A 21,831-nucleotide genomic window follows, 5' to 3' on the forward strand; every position below is an offset into this window, starting at 1 on the left:
GTGGGTTTGGCTGTTTGATTTTTTCCCAGGTACCCCTGCCTAGTTATCAGTCAGGGACCCCCTTCTGTTTGATTGTTATACTCTTCGCTGCAGCCTGCGCCTACAGCCCATATGACTTTGAGAGCAACGAGATACAAATTCCTGGGAGACCAATGACAAGGGGAAAGCCTTCCTTGCCCTCCGGCATCAGTTGTGCAAATATGACATCAAAGCTGCCCTCTTTGAACCTATGCAAATGTGGATCATGAAAGGCAGCAAATCCAAGGACTTCCATGGCCAGGAGAAGCTGTAATCTTTTCTGGACAGTCTCCAAGATTTAGGGATGGACACAGCTCACAGGGAGTCATCAACGGGGGGCCGTCTTGAGGACAGATTTCAGCACTGCTCGAGCAGGCGCAGAGTGGCAAGGACAAGGCAATTTTGGTGGTGACGGAGCTCACGCAGGACCGATGGCATAATAAATTCTGCTCCCCACTGACGTCAGGTTTGACCACAGGCTTAAGTGCCCCTGCTATGAACTGCTGCCTACATGCACCCCTGAGCCCGCCTGGCTGATGGATGAATACTACCTGCATGCCTACCTCCTGTTTTACTGTTTGCTGCTTTCGGCGCTTCTCCCTCTTGCTGTGTTGCTTGTTACTGGTGCGGGCATAGCTTGTTATGAGTCCTAATCGGCCATTTCATCCTGCTGTATTCCATTGTATTCTGTTGCATTCCATGGCATATCAGTGTATTCCTTGAATTTCATTATATTATTTCCTTGTATTTGACTGTGTTTCACTGCTTTTTGGTGCCTGGGCTCTTGTGCTTCCCTGCCCTGCTGCTGTGCTTTCCTCCTTCTTCTCTGGATCTAGGGGTTTCTTCTCCACCTTATTTATTCTGTCTGGGATCCGCTCCTCGTTCATACTTCTCCTACCCTCTCATCCCTTTCCCACTCCTCTGCCCAGGGTTTCCCGGCCAAGCTGGAGCTCCCCGGCTGCCGGGGGGTTCCAGTGGGTTCTTAGGGTGGTCTGTGGGGCATGTAGGAGAGAAGGGAGTGCAGCATGAGGCCCTTGGCTTCCCGTCCCTGCCGATCCGTCCAGCCATTGCATGTGCCCGGGAGTTGGCCACAAGGGCCCCGATGCCAGGGTGTTTCACAGCCTGGCCTTGTCCTCTTCATGCCCCAAGCCCCTCCCTCCACACTTTCGCTGGTCTTGTTCTATCTAGTCTTCTTTTGCCTTGTGCTTCACACCTTGTCTGCTGGCTCCATCTTTTTTCTTCCTCCAGCATGGGGCCTCCCAGGCTTTGCAGGCCCGCAGTTTTGGTCCACAGCTTAAGGTTTCACCGAGGCACTGGACAAAAGTTTCTTACCAGTCTGCATTTGGTCCCCTTCACCTCCCCTCTTTACCCCTGCTCTGCCCCTGGGTTAAACCTTCCCCTTCTGCTGTTTTCCTCCACCTGGCCCTCCCACACTATGGGGGTTTTCCCCTTTTCTCCCTTAGCCCAGGCCCACCATCCCCCTTTCCTCTTCTGCTCCCCTTCGTTCTTTCTTCTTCTCCTCCTCCTTTGTTCTTTCCTTTCCTCTGTTTGCTTTCTCTACTCTCCCCACATCCTTGAGTCGACGCTCTTCAATGGCCAGTGGTATGATTTGTTACCCCACTCCTCTGCCCACCATCTCCTGGAATGTGAATTGCCTCACACATTACATCAAGCGCAAGCAAGTGCTAGCGTAGCTCCATTCCAAGCATGTCAATGTGGCCCTGTGTCATGACACTCACCTTTCACCTCTCACCCATGAACGTGGATAAGCTTTGCACGAGTGGGTGGGGAGGTTAATCCAGTCACTCAACCATACGTGCTGACGGTTCTGGGCTGCCTCATAAATGAGGCATGGCAATCCTAATGCGTAAATCCCTGCCTCTGACTGTACTTAAGATGTGGACTGACCAAGGGGGTCGCTACACATTTGTCAAGTTCTAAATGGGAGATAGAAAGCTGTGCATGGGATCTGTTTACTCACCGACTGGGCTCCACCACCCATTCTTCCTTCAGCTCAGTCGTCTCCTCACGGAAATTAATGGCATCCACTGGCTTACAGGGGGAGACTAGAATCTAGCTCAGGGCCTGGTCCTAGATCACACTGGCCTGCTCAAAGTGGGCTCTCCTGGGGAAATTGACACAGACCATGGTCTTGTGGATATTTGGCACCTCACGCACCTCGTTGATAGGGAGTTTACTTTTCTCTCACCAATGCATGGTACCCAATCCCACCTGGACTACTTCCTGGTCTCTCAGTCGGTGGTTGCTCTGTCATGAGATGCATGGATTCTCGGACCACTACCCGATCCTCCTCTCCATAGACCTGGGGCTGTCGAGCCCAGGCTGCAAGCTGTGGCGTCTTATTATCGCCCACTACCAGTCTCCCCTGGGTAAAACCCAGGTCTGGTCCCATGTTACTATTTACTTGGACCATCACCTCATTATGCACTTTGTGGGCGGATTCCAAGGAGACCATATGTGGGTAATTGATGAGAGATGCTGTCCTTGCCAAACAGAAGGCAGAGTAACAGAGGGCCTTGGAGGATGCCATTACGTCCCTCACCAACCTTTATACTGCAAAACGCATCGCCTGGTTAGTCTCCGGCCATTCTAGAGAAGGCCCTTTAGACCTTACGATGCTCTATACTTCAAAAGGGGAGTACACGCAGGGTGAGAAGGAGATTAAGTTATTGACAACACAGCTGCCGCAGCAGGACACTGCACTGACTATCCTGGCCATCAGGTCTGCAGCAGACCCCATCTTCAGCTGGTCACATTTTTTAACAGCGCAGGCATCCTCAGCCTTAATAAGTCAGACAGAGACATGCTACAAGGGGAGATTGTGAAGGCGGATATAACGCAAGCCATCTATAACTTCCCATATAACAAGGCCCCTGAGGATGGCCTCCCGGTGGCATTCTACGAGTGGACAAGGGAGGATGTGATTGACTCCTTCTATGAGGCCTTCTGGGAGGCTGAGCACATGGGATCCCTCTGCTTTATCTCCAAAAAGGCCCTGATCGCAGTGCGCCCTAAGTACAGAAGGATCCCTGCTCTGCGGCAGCTACTGACCCATTTCCCTGCTCAATGGGGAAATCAAGATCTTGACCGAGGTACTGGCAGCTCGTATTCGAGCGGTGATCCCAATATTGATCCATCACACCCAGGTGGGGTTTGTCCCCAGGTGCTTATCCCGGAACTACCTCTGTACCCCCGCCCAGGCACTGTGATCCACTAGAGACTTCCCCAAGGATGCTCTGGCCCTCTCCCTGAATGCTCAGAAAGCATTTGATAGGATTGAGTGGGGCTACCTCTTTGTGATTTTCCTGTGGTTCGGCCATAGGGAGGAATTCATTGCCAGGGTCTGGAGGCTCTGCGACTCCCACACTGCACAGGTCAATTGCAAGGGTTTCCTATCTGACCCTATCCCAGTTCACTAAGGGACCCAACAGGGCTGCCGGTTTTCATCCCTTCTCTTTCTTCTGGCTGCATCCCCCATCAGTCATTGCAGATAGCAGAAGCTCCTACCCCTGGAGGGGCATTCACCCTTTATCTCTATGTGGATGACATCTTGCTCATGCTCTTAGATCTCCCGAATTCACTCCCTGCCCTGCTGAACACCATCTCTGACTTTGCTATGCTCTCGGGATACGAGATCAGCTAGGGCAAGAGCAACTCCCTTCCGCTCTTAGAGGTGACCACTCGTGCAGCTGTGTCTACCTACTCCTTCCAATGGAAGCCCTCATGCCTCAAGTATTTGGGGAGTTATATCAACCAGGGTCTGGAATGCATGGTGGCGGACAACCTGGACCCGTTGTTGGCTCTTCCGAGATTGGACTACAGTAAGTGGTCTCATCTCGGTCTCTCGCTGTGGGGTAGAATGCAGGCAGTCAAGATAGTGACCCTGCTGAGGGTCACCTATGTTCTGGGCATGCTACTGTACCTCATACCCCTCAAAATCCTGCGGTCGGCGGATAAGGGCATCAGGTCCTTCATATGGGGGTCATCATGGTCCAGGTTGGCTAACAGCAAGCTCGTAGCCCACCTCTCGAGTGGTGGTCTGGATCTCCTGTTGGTTGAGCACTATGCCCCTCGCGTTGCACTTGGTGCAGTTTACTTACATGCTTCCCCAGACCCCGGCCCAGCTTTGTCATTGTCTCGCCCGCCATTTGGTTCCTCGACCCACTCCCGTCCTTCCTGATGGTTTCCTATCTCAAAGTGTAGGTTCGCTTCCAAGGGATGAAGTCAGGATTTTAGAGCTTTCTGACCTGTCATTTGTATTCTTTGCCACTGTTGGACAGCCTGCAGACCAAGTGACAGCTCCCCTCCAGGTGGAGTACGAGCTGGGGGGCTCCAGGGAATCCAGGTTAAAGTTTTGCCTCTTTAAATCGCTGCATGATTGACACTGGACCCCAGCGAAGCTTAGGGCAGCAAGACTCCTACCCCCCTCCAGCTGTTGGCACTGTGATGACACGCACTGTGACCTGGTTCATATACTATGTGATTGTTCCACAGTTTGTCCCTTTTTGGGGGGCGATCGGTGCCACGCTGAGTGAGGTATTAGAGATCCCTGTGCCACTACTGCCCCCTGATACTACTCCACAACTTTGTGGACTCCCGTCACACTGTCCCACCACAACTGTTGGTTGCTCCAATTGCCGCTTACGATGGAAAAGAACCATGTTCTCCAGCATTGGCGTTCTTCCTCCCCCATGCATGAGGAATGACTCTCGAACATGCACTGGATGGCCTCGTATGAGCAGGTCATTTATAACCTACAGGACAAAGCAGACACCTTCCTTCATGCTTGGGCATCCTTCCTACAAGACGGTGGCTGCTGAGCATTGGTTGACTGATGGGCGGGTCCACTGGAATTTAGTTGTTCCCCAGCTCTAGTCCCACTCCCGCGGGCCGCTCTATCGGGTTCCATTACCGCCACAAGCCTGCAATTGGGACACCCTTCTCCCCTGGTGACCCCATCTCCTCCCCCTATTTTGTTGCCCCTCTTCAGGTTCTTGCCTTTTCTCCACCCTTCTTCCTCTCTCCGCTAGTCTCTCCCCTCTCTCTTTTGCCCTTCCGTCTGTCTCACTCTCCCCTGTGCTTCTGCTCCCTTCTTTCTCTGGGGTTGGATCCCCTCCATCATACTCCCTCCCCCGTACCCCCTGTACTTGTTGTTAGCCTACTTGTCATTGGATCACCCAGGCTCTGGCATTGCTGAGGTGCTGTGTCCTATCTATATACCCTGTGTGCCTATGTATTTACTGGCTTTGCAGGCTGCTACTGCACTGCACTGAATGGTGTACACTGCTGATATGGTTTTGCACTCTGTTATGCTCGAATGAAGAAATATTAAACATGAACAAATCTGTCAGTTAATGTCTTTGGTAAAATGTGTTGCCAATTTTGTGTTGCTAAGCTGTTTTTCAATACGAATCTTGCTGTTTCTTGCGAATCCAATATAATATAGATTAAATGGGCATTCCAGTTTGTAGATCACAAAAGGAGTGTTGCACTTTGTGATTTGTGGCTGGTGCCATATGCAGCAGTATCTTAATGTAATCATTTTGTTGCTTTGGTTAGATGACAGATATTGCATGAACTGCAGAAGCTGTAGCCAGTGGCTCATGGCAAATCCCACAGTATCATGGTAGGTGTAATCCTCTCACGAGTATTCACCAGACGATCTTTCATATTCTGACTTCTCTGAAATGCATACCTGACTTGTGTTATTTTGTTGTGCTCAGTATAAAGAATATGGCGTTTTATTGGTGAGTATTACAGTGATATGTTCCTAGGTGATCGTTTTAGTTTTTTCCAATAAGGCTGCCCACGGCGTAGGGAGAGCTTGCTTGTAGACTTTCTACATTGTTTTACATGAGTATGACCTTTGGGTTAATTTCATTTGTAAGTCTCTGGCTTGGTCATTAAAAGACTCCCTATCGTTACGTCAGTAGTGCAGAAACTGTCCAGTAGCGTTTCTATACAATTATTTGATGTATAAAATGATTAGAGGTATGGAAGATGTAATTTATTTCAAACAGGCATAAATGAAAAACGAACAATTGATGGACGGAATGCTGAACAATGTCAAACACTCACCACAGTATAGAGATCTGGGAACTAAATCAATCATTTTTGTGCCCACCACTCCACCACAGTTTGGACCTTGCCATATGCAAATCCGTCTTGAACCTGCTGTCCATGGCGACACTCCAACCCAAACTACCAAGTCAGGTCCTCTCTGGACCGGAAGGAATCATTCTAGGACCGGTTTCGGGGTATCACCCCTCATCAGCCAAAATAACTTGAATCCAGTGGCATGACGAGTACTATATATCCTGTAATCCCGCTTTATCAGTGAGATGGACACCCCTGTATTGGTCCACTAACAAATTTGATAAATGCCCCTTACAGAAATTATTAATGGTTGAAAAACAGTGACTGATCATCACAAACGAATCACCTGGAGTAACGCTATGGTATATGTTTAGTAACAGTTTTGCAAGTTTGATTAGAACAATCTAATTATGTTGTTTCTCGACCTGGCCAATACCAAGCAATGAGGACTCCTTCCATCTTTAGATGCTTATGTCTGGGTTAATGGGACTTTTAGATTTTTTCTTCCTTCAGTAGATAGTATTTTAGGCTCTTTGGGTCCATAAACACAGGACCATATTCATACATGAAGGAACCTAAACATTATCCATGGTATGTTTGCCAGTGTGTCAGGCTTGTCAGAAATGTGTGGAGGGGGCATGTGGTCTTTAACTGTAAAATATTTCTATGTGCATTTTCATGGTTGTTTCAGAAGTTGGTTGAAAGATTCATTATGGGCCAGACAAGAATAGATTCTCAGGAATCCATGCCAACCACAACTGTTTAATCTAATTTTTGCTTTTCCTATTTTCAAAATTCAACCTTTACTTATATGTGTGAAAGGCATGCTTTCCAAATTAATGCACTAACCTTCTATCAATTTGTTTAATGCTAGTTAACAAAGAACTCGATGGGAAATTTAAAGTATTTGCACTGAATCAGAAACCATGAAAGTTTTGGTTAGTCTGAGAAAGCACAAAATCCTATATTTTTTTTAAATACGATAAAAATCCTAATACTTTAAACCTGTGCTGAAGTGTCACAGTTTAGCATGCATAAGCATTCAGAGCCCCATAGATTCCATCCTTAAATATTCGTGGCACCTTTTTGTAAACACATTTGTAATAAATGTATTACAAATTGATCAAACATTGCAGTATTTACAAAATTAGTTAAATCACTGATTGTCAATAAAGAAGAGTGTATTTAAAGCAATGAGTAAAAGACGGTGGAGGCTATAAGGGAACTTGTTGTGGTCACATTTGGACAGATAGTTATACATTTGCAAATATTTCAGACACAGGATGAGATATTGAAATGTGTGCTTTAGTATAAACTATTCCACTGTCATGAGATTACTATAAATGAGACCACAATGTAACAAAGGATAAGTATTCAGGTGCATGAGCAAGCACTGTTGACATTACATTGAATAGACTAGGTGTGACCAACACACCTGGCCCACTGAAACGCTTCAATAGGTGATGTCTGCAACTCTAAAACCTGAAACGAATATATCCTTCTCGTAAGGAAAGAGAAAAGACTTTTTTTCTGACCATAAGTAAATAGTGCAGGGTTGTTCCAAATAGATGCAGGAGACACTTTTCCATGAATAAAGAAGTGATATATATTAAAGTTCAGTTTAGATTCGCTTACATAACTTTTTCTTTACATAACTTTTTCTTATGTGAATAGTCTGAAAATTCCCCATCAATCTAACCCCCTTGTTGGATACACTTCATACAGTTTTACAAATGGGATTACCAACATTAAAGTTTATAAGGGCATCAGCGTGTGGCCAAATACTAATTTGGTACGCTAAGACCTTCACCGCTAAAACCTCCTTTTACAAAATTCTGGTTCCTTCATTGCTGGTAACAGTGATCCAAGTCTTCATGATATTGAAGAGTAAATAAACAGTTTTTAGTCGCTCTGTCTTATTTGAGGTATTGAAGGTAGAAACATGAACAATATTTGATTCAAAATACTCAGATATTTAATGTTTATAATTCATGAAAATATCTTTTTCACAAATCTCAATCACAATTTTGATTACCAGTGAATGGTATACATTTTTGATGAGGAAACATCATTGATATTTTAATATTTTTACATGAATAAAAGAAAAACAATAAATAGGAAAATAATGTAAAATCTCAATATAACCGGCTGTTTTAATTCAGCTACGTTGATGACATCACAGGGATGAGATTAACTCAAGCAGTGTTTTCCTAACTTGGGTCACCAGTTGCAGTCATACATAATCAACCATGATGTCAGTGACCAAAAGTGCCAATGTTCTGAAAATCACAAGCTAACTTTCTATATTTTCAAAGTAAAAGTCCTAAAATAAACAGTGGAGGAGTAACAATAATAATAAAACAAAGTTTACAGCTGGTAAAACCAATGCATAACTCTATTAAGGCACTTGTACAGAATATTTGGCAAATGTACCTAAGATTTTGCACCTGCTTTGTGCAGAGTAAGCAGACATGCAAAATGCAGAGGTAATAGAAAGCACCAGTTTGTATACATAAATATAATGAGAATTGGCCAGTGGATGCAAGATCTCTTTTCTACAGTGAGACAAAGCAAGTTTTCACTTCTAATTCTCTCAAGATGCAGGTGGACCAGTAGTCTACTGCATAGGAACTTGGACTGTGCTGTACAGAGCAGTATTCAAGTAAATGCATAGCACACATTGGGAATTACATCCAGAAAACCGAGGATATCAATTAACAATAGCAGCAAAACTACATTGGTGATAACTGGAATTTTATAAAAAAATGATTTGTCAATAAATTAATAATCTTAATTTAAATACAATAAATATATATATATTAACTTAACAAAAGTGACAGTATAATTAACAAAAGGAGCAATATTCGTGGTCTTTTTCTAGATGTCCCAACTCAGTTTTTGCTTCCTCTCCTTTTGCGCTCTTTGTTTCGCTTCCTCTTTGCAGTGGGATTGTTCAGCAAGTATATCTCCTGGAAGATGCTGTACAGCTCCATGGCGGCCTTTTGCTGGACCTTGATGTCTCCCATCTTTTATAAATGTCAAAAAAGTTAAATGAAAGATTACACACTTGAAATCATTATGCAGGTTTTATGATGCTTTGACAAGGTCAATAATATCGACCTACAACAATATTGCATCCACAACATCGAACTAAACACTACAATACAGGGTAATTAAATTATTACTATCCTTAACTCTGCATCTATTAACCCTTACCACCCTGCAATACAGTGGCTAGGTCAATCTGTTGGGGACCTGGGGGTAATGCAATATTATTGTCAGGCGACATAATACATGGAATATAGTAGAGACATACCATTATCCAAACTGATTTATACACAGAAACATCTGACATCTGCAATTATGCATTACCTACACACCAGACCATAGAAATTATCCTCAAATGAACTCACTTTTGTAAAGTGAGATCCAATTGGACCTGCCCGTTCTTTAACTTACTGTTGTAATAATAAATTACTAATTTAGTATCATCTGATACAAATTCAGGGTAGGTTCTAATCCTTGTTCAAGTCTTCATAGGCTAATAGAGAATATTTATTTTAATGGTGTTCTTGTGGCAAAGGGCAATAAATGCTTCGGACATGTCTGACTTCTAAACACGCTGTAGAGAGAATCTCCTCTAGACACTCCTTGCCTAAAAAACACCATTTTTTTTATTCTTTTCAAAAAAATTAAAAAATGTTTTAGAGTGCATCTCATTTTAGCGTATGGTGACCTACACACAAAAAGGCCAGAGGGTATTATTTTCCAAGGTTTTTACCTCACATCTGCAGTGCCATAGTATTTGGTAATGAGCCGTTCCGCCATGCTTTGAGCTCATGGGCTTTCTAAAGTGGAACAGCATGATATGCTTTTCTACAATGAAACCATTGCAGACCAAAGAGCACAATACAGTTACTGACAGTAAAAATGTGTAAATGGCCCAGAACCCTGGGCACCATCTAGTTCGAGCAAAGGGTTGCATTTTCTATCTAAATGTTGTTTGCAGCCCACATCAACTGATTGGCCCCATGCTTTGCTCTCTCTGGCAACTCTTTTACAGGTAACCCGCCTCTGGCTTCTGTTTTGTTTTAGTATGGAGCGTTCGTCCTTGATCAAATTCACTTGGTGCAGCCTTGTGAAGATTGTCTACAAACAAGATCAATGCTCATTGTAATGTTTTATGGTCATGTGATGTTGCATTATGTGAAATCACAATTAGGGTGTAAGGGATGTGAGCTCTCCATTTAGCTACCATTTTACTTTTGTTGAAATTACTCCACTGCACAAATTAAACTTTCTCCTGACACAGCTGATAATGAGACAATTTCCAATGATCATGGCTCTATTCAGGTGTGCTTCAACATTAGTGGAGACCCCCGAAGATGCTCATTATTTACCTCAAGAGACTTTAGATCCAGCAGGTCTTTCATGAGCTGCTCCTCTGGCTTCAGCACATCTTTGCTGACTTTGGAAAGCTCCTCTCGGATGTTGTCGATGTGCTTCTGCACAGACCCAATTTTGAGTGACCCAAACATTTTCAAGTATCTGTCAACGATCAGGCTGAGAAATAATTGCTTCACGCTCTTCTGCTAGGAAATTGAGAAGGAAAGTTTTAGAATGTGCACCAAAAAGTCATCTCAAAATGTACATTATTTGAAAAACCACTTCACTTGCTACAATTATTTTCAATTAGATCTAGTTGTTGTAGTTGGGTTTTTGGAAATTTGGCGATAATTGTGCAATGGAAAAAGACAAGGTAAAATATACAGGCCAGATAAAAATAGTGACTGAAGCCCACAGACACAATTCGACACCACCGACCCCGAGGTTTCAAGAAGCAACTGCAATCCTCTGCAGTTTAGTACTGCAGATCAGTAGATACCCAAACTTGTATGCTGAACTTTAATGTCAACAATAGTTCCGCTATTGCATGCATCAATGTAGCACTATGACCATCACCTAATGTTGGAAAACATCATTATGCACCGTAACATTGGTATGAATTCGGTTTGTTCAATGGTTTATCATTCTTTAGGGCAGAAGCAATCCCCCATGCCTGGGCAGTGGTCCCAGAGGCCTTTCTCCATTGGTGGGAAAGCACAGAAGCAAGACTGAATTTCCTCCACAAACCTCGCGAAAAGAGAATGAATGTACACGCACATTCAGAAATTGTACTTCTTACAGAGATGGATTGATATTTAGATCGAAGCTTCTGTAGTTCGGTTTCTGTTGTAAAAGTGTATGAAAATGAACATCAAAAGGCCTCAATCACCAAAGAATGAACGCAAGCGAAGTTTTGCGTCAATCTAGGAGTGATATGAGAGTACTGGTTACTAGATTCTTTAAAAAAATTACATTTCCACCTGTAGATGTACTCTCCTGTGTTGGTACAGATTTACACATTTTGGAGTACTGTTGGAAAAGCTTTGTGATATGTCACAAGAAGACATTTCTGGATGTTTTTGGACGCAGTGTACATTTAGACAGACGAAAATGCCTTTCCATTAGTACAATTCCCTAGGCGGAGAATATTTTACATTGTGAAGAGACCCATTCTCGAACTGGAGACTGATTTACTTCTGCCTTTCAAAGAAGGCAAACTCCATATGATTCGAGGGTGAGAAGGGGTTGTGGGTATGTTCTTGAATACCAACAAGCATGTCAGACTGTGGGACTGTGCAAACACCCTCTCAGCAGTCAAATTACAGCTGTTAGTCAAGCCATTTGGCCATGTAAATTCAGCTTACACATGGCTTACAAATGGCTTTGTGATTCTGGCTCAAAGTATCAAAGTATAAAATGTTTATAAACAAGGTGGGGAAGAAGATTTTTCAGGAGGCGCAAATCAGTACCCAGTAATGATTAATTTCTGTTGTTAATATTATTATGATTAATCACATCCTTGTTAACAATATTACATGTGGTAGTAGTTGTTTTCATATTTGCCATTCAAGCGGGCACACATTGTCAGATGGCAATTCACAAAAATACCTATTGCCGGGTGTCTTGCTTATAAGCTTGGTGTTGTCAGATAGAGATTTGAGTGCCCACTTCTGCTGCTCACTTATAGTCTCGTTGTATTGGGGTCTCCCAGTCATGTAAACACCCATATATATATATATATATATATATATGTAGCGTGAACACTACAAGTGCTTGGAGCCTCACCTCTTTCCAAGTGTCTAGTTTTTTCTGGAAGATGGCACCATCATTGGCTCCATTGGGGTTAATGGACATCTGAAAAAAAGAGATACAAACCTTAAGTTCTGCGCATTAAGTCTACATTAATATCCAATATAAAAAGAGATCACTATATATGTATTGCATGTAGCCATGCTATAGTAGACGAGGCATGCACAGCCATATTTAGATTAATGGGGTATGGAATATGTAATTAAAGTTGCAAACAAAGCAGATGTCTGAAGCCTGTGACATGACACCAGGTAACTTCAATGCAGCAAGACCGAGGGTTTGATTTAAAGATTAGAGGATGCTTTACTCAGTCACAAACGTAGCAGACATTCCTTCCTTCGTCAATATTGCAAGTGCCAGAGGGCGTAAAATGGGCTAGCAGTAACATTTTTTGATCAGGTTTCTTTGATGATCAGCAATGACTTTAAAGTAGTGTTTGGTGCTTGGTGAGTCCTATTTGAGTTGAGATTCTATGTTGACTTCGGTTAGGTTGTTAAATTATATTACAGGTTTATTGCAAGGATACCAATTAGTCTTACCTCATTCACTAGAAATGGCGCCCTAATTTTGGTCTCCTTATGCTACAAGGAGCTTCTCTGCCACTAGCACCATAGGTTGCAGCATTTCGAAAAAATAATTTAGAGTATATACATCGAAGCACAGAGTGCTCTAAGCGTCACTAACTTCCCAGCACTCTACCACACTGAATGGCCCTATGATCTGACTCAAGGGCACAGGTAGACGGTCCTTGGAAATCCCTGTAGTTCCGTCTCATTGGCACGTCTGCTTTCAAGCCAAGCTTTCTTTAACTTCTATGAACATAAAAACAAATGAAAGAAACAAAGGAGACTCACCCCGGGATTTGCATAATCCCATCTGTGCTCACTGCTGCAGGCGATTAATGTAAGCTACATGGTGGATAAAAGCTGCTCTTTCTCTACAGAAAAACACTTTATTTTTTGCAATCTCTAACCTGTTTTTCTGAAAAATAAGCCATTCCAAGTCTTGAAGAGACACGGAAGACCATGTACTAAAACGTCAGATATTTGTATTCTTTAATCGATGTAATGCTCGATTGTGTGAACTAAAAGAAGGGATCTCCCCGGGAGGTGGCAGCAATGCGATTGCTGATTATTAAGATTGGCAGCACTTTCCCTCTCAGTATAATGGAGATGAGAAAACAAACCTCTGGCTTGCTAACTTTCACATCTTCATGTATATACTCCAGGAGGCCGTCGAGCTGCATGAAATGTTTAGTTGGGTGCCATCACACCACTCCTCTTGTGCCAGGGTGCACCTTTGCCAGTGTTAACTGGCACCCAGAGCGGATTCTGCCCTGTCCTTATCCTCTGAGAGACAGCAGTGCCTGCCTCTGGCTGGCCATTGGTTGCACGGATACACATGCACTGAGCTTTCATCGAGAAGTCTTATATGGGAGGCAGGTGCTCGCCACCCACCTATGGCGTCCCAGTGAATGAGATTAAAGCTTCATGTCAAAGATGGACAGTGTTATCAGGAGAAGGCAAGGAATTGTGTAGGCCAAAGAAGCATGGTGCTCCACATCTATCAAAATCAAATTCTACTTTTTTGGTATTTATTTATTTTTGCTCTCTTGGAAACGTTAATAGCCTACGTTATAAATAATGTGCACTTTTGTACATGCAAGACAAAAGATGGACTTGAGAACCATATCATAATGGGCAAATAAACTGATAACTCTCCCCAATAGATGTAGCTTAGAGTAGTGTCTGCAGGATGTGGGAATGATGGACTAAAAGGAAGGCAAATTCCTTCCAATAAGGAACTAGTATTGAAAAGCCCAGACTTGCAGCATCTTGACAGGACCTGTCCTGCAGATTCAGGTGTCTGAGGACTGTAATGGGAACAGCCACTGTCTCCATCATACATAAGGCCCCCTATTGAGTTCGAAAATAACACGTAAAAACGTAGATATATATTTCAGTGTCCAGAGTTTGGAAAAGGTTCTTGTCTTCACAAATCAGCCACTACCTACCACTTTGGTGGCTTGATGAGTGCATCTTCACCCAGTGAATCATCCAAGGAACCGACCACTGGGCTCTTGCTGCCGCAGCCAACAGGACTAGAGAAAGATTTTGCTTGTTTTGAAATCTCAGCCTTGGAAGGCTGTCAAATTGCAAGTGTTATATATAATACTAGATGGTATATCATGTCTAATGCACACAACCTCTTCTGCATGGGCTTCTTAGGACTTTCCAGGTTAGTGAAGCATCCATGCATTCTGATTTTCATATCTCTGCTTTTACAACACTTCTGGAGTTGTCCAATTGTGTAATCATTTTTAGCTCACAGGCAGATACATTTATAACAGCAGGGCACCAGTTAATGGACTCCTTACCAATCTTGAATCACCAACCAATGAAGCCAGTGAAAAGCAAAGAATGACCTCTAAAAATATCAAGCGTGGTGCCATGGCACACTACACTGTACGTATTTAGCGATGGAATATACATACCCATGCAAAAGTTTACTCACCTCGCCCTTAAATTGTGAGTCATTGTTCCGTACTGGATAGTTAAGCATAATTGCGGGCACTGTACTCATTCTCTCTCTGGGTTCTCTGTCTGTGTACTAAATCCATTGTATGTACTCTCGCTTCATGACTTCATTGTTTGTACTTTAAAGTCATTGCATATAATCTTGTATTACTCTAAGCACTCTAAATTCACATTATATAGCCTCAGTGTTTGTACTCAGACCAGTGGGTATGTAGATTCTAGCGTAATTATGTATTCTTGTCTTTGTGTGAACTCTTGCCTCGCCATAGGTACTAACTTTGCTTCACTGGGAGCAATGTAAATTCCTTGTGAGTAGCCCACTTTCATTGTGGGTTGCCTGGTTTCATGTTTCATTGTGAGTAGCCTAGTTGTATTGTGGGTAGTCTAGCCACATCATGACTAGTTTAGTTTCATTGTGAATGTTTAAGCTTTATTGGGAGTAGTGTTGAGGAGTCCAGCCATGTTGTGAGGAGTCTAGATACACTGTGAAGGATTCTAGTTGCATTATGTGTACTGCGGCTTTGTTGTGTGTATATAAGCCTCGCTGTCTCATTGCAATAACATGTATAACAAGTGACGTTTTTTACCTAAAGTCCTTTGAGAACTGATGCTTGTGAGTAAGGAAATTGCCAGGCAAATTGAAGTTTTGCACCCTACAACGAATGACGTTCCTATGACCCATACAATGGTACACAAGTTTCGCAGTGCTGATATTTTGAGAGTTGGGACTAGCCTACATTTGCATGCAAAGCAACCAGGGGTGGGTGTAACTCATAATCAGGTGGAATTACCCACAAATTCCATTAGATACTGCAAAATTACCTAAAAAGATTTATTCTGCATTTATCTCATATCTCTTATAGCAAAAGTGCTCCCTTGTGTCCAAAATGGATGGGGTATTGCATGTTGCGCTAGTAAACAGCGCTAAATGTATCAGAACATGAATAGCAGCACGAGCATCTGTTTGCACTCACTAAGGGTGCATTTTGGATAAGACATCCCCCACTTGCTCCTAGTATTTAGCACTAGTTTCTCAGAGCAAAATGCACCCTCGAGCCCAAAATGAATGTTTGAATGCATTTGTGTTAAAAAAAAATCGCTAAATGCAACAGAACATAAACATCACTGTGAGTAGCAGCTCACGCTTGCTAACTGTTGTCTTGCTGTAGGATTTTGTTCCCCTGATTACACTTAATTACACTAATGGGCATAATCACATTATTATTGGAAAATCAGCATAGAAGAGTAATGCGTATTTAATGAAATTACTCTGATTACACTGGCATTATTAAAATTACTCCCAGGCCTAAAAAGACCTCTGCAGTACACATAAAGTGCACTTTATGACACACCCCAAAAATACTTATGTCAGACATCCTGAACTGAACAGAGCCTGAACTTGGCAGGCTCTGTTTATCATAATATAGGGCATGAATAAAACTGGTAAACAGTTAAAAACTGATTTCAAAATACTGTTGTGAAGTCACTTGGTCCTACAGAGTTGCCTCATTGTCCACACCGATGCCTTGAGTATACGCTCAGTGAACTGCCACTGTCGTATTGTCATAGAAGGGAGAGCAGAGGCCTCTGTAATGGAACCAAAGGCAACATGTGTGGTGCTGAGTCTGATGGAAATCTACTGACCCTCCCTTGCCGGCCTGCACACCCTTCAAAACCAGCTGCACCTTCTACAAAGCCATCCCAATCAGCACCTCTCCCCTATCTGACTGAAACGCTTGCCATCTCTGGTGGGTGGCGGCACACCTGCAGCCAAGACACTATCAACCCAGAGACAAAGAAGTACAGAGATACAAGGGAGCAGGCCTTTTCCATCTATGCATCCAGGACCGAGAACGCCACCAGGACCACCCCAAAGCTACTTCAATTCAGGAGAGAACAGAAGACAAACGAACACTACATTATGATGCAGTAGCAATCCGCTGCTGCTCTTAAAAACCATCCTCCCCACCAATCACACATTGACTGTGTTTGACTTTGGCCCTGTACAGCCCTGCACTACCTTTTGGCTATGTTTGTGGTATATTAATACCACATACATATATGGGCACTGCTACAAAGGAAGCGAGCTACCCCTCCCGACAGATTTTATCAAACTAACTTTGGTTCCGGGCTCTTGTCTTGTACCACACATCATGACAACAAGGAACCTTATTGCCTGCATTATATACCAATACATACAGATATGTGTAAATATATATATATATATATATATATATATATATATATATATATATATATATATATATATATATATATATATATATATATATATATATATATATACATAACTTATTAAACCATAGGGTGTCTTTGTCTTGTCAAGACATATCAATTAGTATATACATGTAAATATACATATGTGCGTTTGATATATATGTTTCTACATATACATTAATGCCATTCTAGGGATCAGTAGTGTGTAATATCACAATTTTTTAACTCTTCTTTCAAGGCAACGATTGTATATATTAATTGTTGAGAAAGCCAGATGTGCACCCCTGTCTACCCTTCCATGAATAGTGAAAGAAAGTTAATTCACAGTGTCTTCCATGGAGTTAAGAAAGGCATTAACGAGAAGCTATGGCAGCAGAAATATGTGCAAGTAAGTTCACCTCAAGATTAAAACACAATGGAGAGAATAATAAGGATGCGTACTTACAAAGTGTTCCATGAGCGCCGCGCAGTCCGCTTTTAGTGCCGTTAAATTGAGCGGGTAGGAAGCACAGCAACCAATGCAAACAATCAGCACGCACTGGAAGATGACAGACGCTCGAAGAGCCATGGTCTTTTGTGGTTGCAAACAGCGGCAAACGCGAGATGGTGACTGTGCAGGGAGTATGGCTGAGTGAGACCACTCTGTCTTGTTGTCACCCCGGCTGTTGCAGGACTGGTGTCTTTCAGCCTCACTGCACGTGGTATTTATACTCGATTCTTGGGCACTTTGACGCCTCAGAGTGACGAAACTTTCACAGGTTTGCAGAAGAGGCGATGGTGGCAGAAAGGCGTGACATGTGTGCGCGTTTTTAGTGACAGGTATGGTTTGTGGGGTTCCTGCCTCACTTTTGTTTCCCTTAAATGACTCCGTCTTCTGGGTGAGAGGGGAGCCGCATTTGATGACATGCCCAGTGCCACCCCAGTTCCAGAGTGTGGTCAGGGAATCCTTCGAAAGTGATCGTCTCACTTTGCTGTGGTCTGGCACTGGAAATTCTCCAGCGAGCTCACCGGTCCATGCGAAAGGTGGCTGTTTCCGCTCTTCAAAATGAAAGAAAAAAAAAATACCTTCGCTCTTGTGGTCGTGGTTGAGAACTAGCAGGAAGGGAAGCTCTGTTCATGTCAGCGGCATATGTGGTCTCACAAGATGTTAATGGGCTGGTCAGAAGCAAAGCTTGGTGCCCAAAGGGCATTAAACAGCAAGGAAATCACAGGTTGTGCTCAGGGTAAATTACAAAAAAACAGCTGCATTTGTCCTCTTCCGTTAAGCAAAATGCTCTGGCCTAGATAAGTAACTCTATTACACTTACTTGCTACTATGTAAGGGAGTGCTTGGTGGAACACCATTTACAACCATATTAAAAACGCAGGTTCATGGCAGTGGTAACACATGACACAAATATTTGTGCATACTTGTTGTTTTGCACTTTATTGTGATGTGTTGTTTATTGTGTTGTATATTTGAGCTGCTTTACTGCAGTGTATTATTGATGCACATCTGCCAGTAGACCTGGTTCAGGTGGCAGACAGCTGCTTTCATTTGCATTCGTCCTTCTAAAAGGGCTTCCACTTCAAGACAAGTCAACAGGAAGATTTGTTCAAAATCTCCCTCCTTCCAAATATTGGCATGCATGTTGTGTTGTGCGATGGTTGTGTTGTGCCTTAGTATGTTTCTGTTATTTCGCTTTCTGTTATGTTATTGTGTTCTGTTTTGTTGTGCCCTTTAAGTATTTTAGATATGTCAACACATGCTGCTGCATTTAAGACACACGTCAGCTAAAGACCGCAGCAGAGGACATGCCTTAACATTATATGATCCGGCATATCACGTGCAAAGCAATCGGAATGCTTGTGGGTAGATGAGATTCTTCTGAACATTGGAATTATGCAGAATATTTGTTTAAATGTCACATTCCCGCTGTGACATTAGCTTATTTAAGCGTTACAACAAACAAATGATGGACGGAATGCTGACAATGCAAACATTCTCCCCCAGTCAAGAGATCTGGGTTAAATCCATTGTTCTTTTGCCCACTACACCACCCCAGTTTAGACATGGCCATATGCAAATCAGTCTTGACCCTGTGCCTCATGGAAACAGTCCAGCCCGAACTGCCAAGCCATGTCTTCCCTGGACCGGAATCAAGCATCCTAGGACCGGTTTCTGGCTATCAGCCGTCATCAGCCAGGATAGCTTGACTCCAGTGGCGTAGTGAGCACGGGTCCCACGTCTGGGAATACCCATCCCACTTAGGGCGAAAAGCGTTACAACAAACAAATGATGGACGGAATGCTGACAATGCAAACATTCTCCCCCAGTCAAGAGATCTGGGTTAAATCCATCGTTCTTTTGCCCACTACACCACCCCAGTTTAGACATGGCCATATGCAAATCAGTCTTGACCCTGTGCCTCATGGGAACAGTCCAGCCCGAACTGCCAAGCCATGTCTTCCCTGGACCGGTATCAAGCATCCTATGACCGGTTTCTGGCTATCAGCCGTCATCAGCCAGGATAGCTTGACTCCAGTGGCGTAGTGAGCACGGGTCCCACGTCTGGGAATACCCATCCCACTTAGGGCGAAAAGCGTTACAACAAACAAATGATGGACGGAATGCTGACAATGCAAACATTCTCCCCCAGTCAAGAGATCTGGGTTAAATCCATCGTTCTTTTGCCCACTACACCACCCCAGTTTAGACATGGCCATATGCAAATCAGTCTTGACCCTGTGCCTCATGGGAACAGTCCAGCCCGAACTGCCAAGCCATGTCTTCCCTGGACCGGAATCAAGCATCCTAGGACCGGTTTCTGGCTATCAGCCGTCATCAGCCAGGATAGCTTGACTCCAGTGGCGTAGTGAGCACGGGTCCCACGTCTGGGAATACCCATCCCACTTAGGGCGAAAAGCGTTACAACAAACAAATGATGGACGGAATGCTGACAATGCAAACATTCTCCCCCAGTCAAGAGATCTGGGTTAAATCCATCGTTCTTTTGCCCACTACACCACCCCAGTTTAGACATGGCCATATGCAAATCAGTCTTGACCCTGTGCCTCATGGGAACAGTCCAGCCCGAACTGCCAAGCCATGTCTTCCCTGGACCGGAATCAAGCATCCTAGGACCGGTTTCTGGCTATCAGCCGTCATCAGCCAGGATAGCTTGACTCCAGTGGCGTAGTGAGCACGGGTCCCACGTCTGGGAATACCCATCCCACTTAGGGCGAAAAGCGTTACAACAAACAAATGATGGACGGAATGCTGACAATGCAAACATTCTCCCCCAGTCAAGAGATCTGGGTTAAATCCATCGTTCTTTTGCCCACTACACCACCCCAGTTTAGACATGGCCATATGCAAATCAGTCTTGACCCTGTGCCTCATGGGAACAGTCCAGCCCGAACTGCCAAGCCATGTCTTCCCTGGACCGGAATCAAGCATCCTAGGACCGGTTTCTGGCTATCAGCCGTCATCAGCCAGGATAGCTTGACTCCAGTGGCGTAGTGAGCACGGGTCCCACGTCTGGGAATACCCATCCCACTTAGGGCGAAAAGCGTTACAACAAACAAATGATGGACGGAATGCTGACAATGCAAACATTCTCCCCCAGTCAAGAGATCTGGGTTAAATCCATCGTTCTTTTGCCCACTACACCACCCCAGTTTAGACATGGCCATATGCAAATCAGTCTTGACCCTGTGCCTCATGGGAACAGTCCAGCCCGAACTGCCAAGCCATGTCTTCCCTGGACCGGAATCAAGCATCCTAGGACCGGTTTCTGGCTATCAGCCGTCATCAGCCAGGATAGCTTGACTCCAGTGGCGTAGTGAGCACGGGTCCCACGTCTGGGAATACCCATCCCACTTAGGGCGAAAAGCGTTACAACAAACAAATGATGGACGGAATGCTGACAATGCAAACATTCTCCCCCAGTCAAGAGATCTGGGTTAAATCCATCGTTCTTTTGCCCACTACACCACCCCAGTTTAGACATGGCCATATGCAAATCAGTCTTGACCCTGTGCCTCATGGGAACAGTCCAGCCCGAACTGCCAAGCCATGTCTTCCCTGGACCGGAATCAAGCATCCTAGGACCGGTTTCTGGCTATCAGCCGTCATCAGCCAGGATAGCTTGACTCCAGTGGCGTAGTGAGCACGGGTCCCACGTCTGGGAATACCCATCCCACTTAGGGCGAAAAGCGTTACAACAAACAAATGATGGACGGAATGCTGACAATGCAAACATTCTCCCCCAGTCAAGAGATCTGGGTTAAATCCATCGTTCTTTTGCCCACTACACCACCCCAGTTTAGACATGGCCATATGCAAATCAGTCTTGACCCTGTGCCTCATGGGAACAGTCCAGCCCGAACTGCCAAGCCATGTCTTCCCTGGACCGGAATCAAGCATCCTAGGACCGGTTTCTGGCTATCAGCCGTCATCAGCCAGGATAGCTTGACTCCAGTGGCGTAGTGAGCACGGGTCCCACGTCTGGGAATACCCATCCCACTTAGGGCGAAAAGCGTTACAACAAACAAATGATGGACGGAATGCTGACAATGCAAACATTCTCCCCCAGTCAAGAGATCTGGGTTAAATCCATCGTTCTTTTGCCCACTACACCACCCCAGTTTAGACATGGCCATATGCAAATCAGTCTTGACCCTGTGCCTCATGGGAACAGTCCAGCCCGAACTGCCAAGCCATGTCTTCCCTGGACCGGAATCAAGC

The 21,831-nt window shown here is 44.2% G+C and overlaps 1 protein-coding gene across 2 annotated transcripts; it reads right to left on the bottom strand.

Annotated features, from left to right (window-relative positions):
* Positions 1-8,281: 8,281 nt before the first annotated feature.
* Positions 8,282-17,753, bottom strand: IFNG (interferon gamma). Of its 2 annotated transcripts, none has more exons than XM_085650630.1 (4): positions 17,548-17,753; positions 12,307-12,375; positions 10,536-10,724; positions 8,282-9,161 (listed from the first exon to the last, which is right to left on the bottom strand). In XM_085650630.1, the coding sequence occupies exons 1-4, from the start codon at positions 17,668-17,670 to the stop codon at positions 9,027-9,029; spliced, it is 516 nt and encodes a 171-aa protein (XP_085506756.1). In that variant the 5' UTR covers positions 17,671-17,753; the 3' UTR covers positions 8,282-9,026. The 2 variants fall into 2 exon arrangements, with proteins under 2 accessions (XP_085506756.1, XP_085506755.1); XM_085650629.1 differs by having other exon boundaries at positions 10,536-10,727.
* Between the last annotated feature and the right edge of the window lie 4,078 nt (positions 17,754-21,831).

The sequence above is a fragment of the Triturus cristatus genome, chromosome 4_1 (genome assembly GCF_964204655.1).
Source record: "Triturus cristatus chromosome 4_1, aTriCri1.1, whole genome shotgun sequence".
Classification (NCBI taxonomy): Eukaryota; Metazoa; Chordata; class Amphibia; order Caudata; family Salamandridae; genus Triturus; species Triturus cristatus.

What these genes read in the sequence shown, in the direction of transcription:
- IFNG (XM_085650629.1), bottom strand. Translation starts at nt 17,670, where the DNA reads ATGGCTCTTCGAGCGTCTGTCATCTTCCAGTGCGTGCTGATTGTTTGC. An exon ending in CGGCGCTCATGGAACACTTT is followed by an intron (nt 12,376 to 17,547) that starts GTAAGTACGCAT and finishes TCTTTTTTTCAG; the next exon opens with ATGTCCATTAACCCCAATGG. An exon ending in TGGATCTAAAGTCTCTTGAG is followed by an intron (nt 9,162 to 10,535) that starts GTAAATAATGAG and finishes CATTTATAAAAG; the next exon opens with ATGGGAGACATCAAGGTCCA.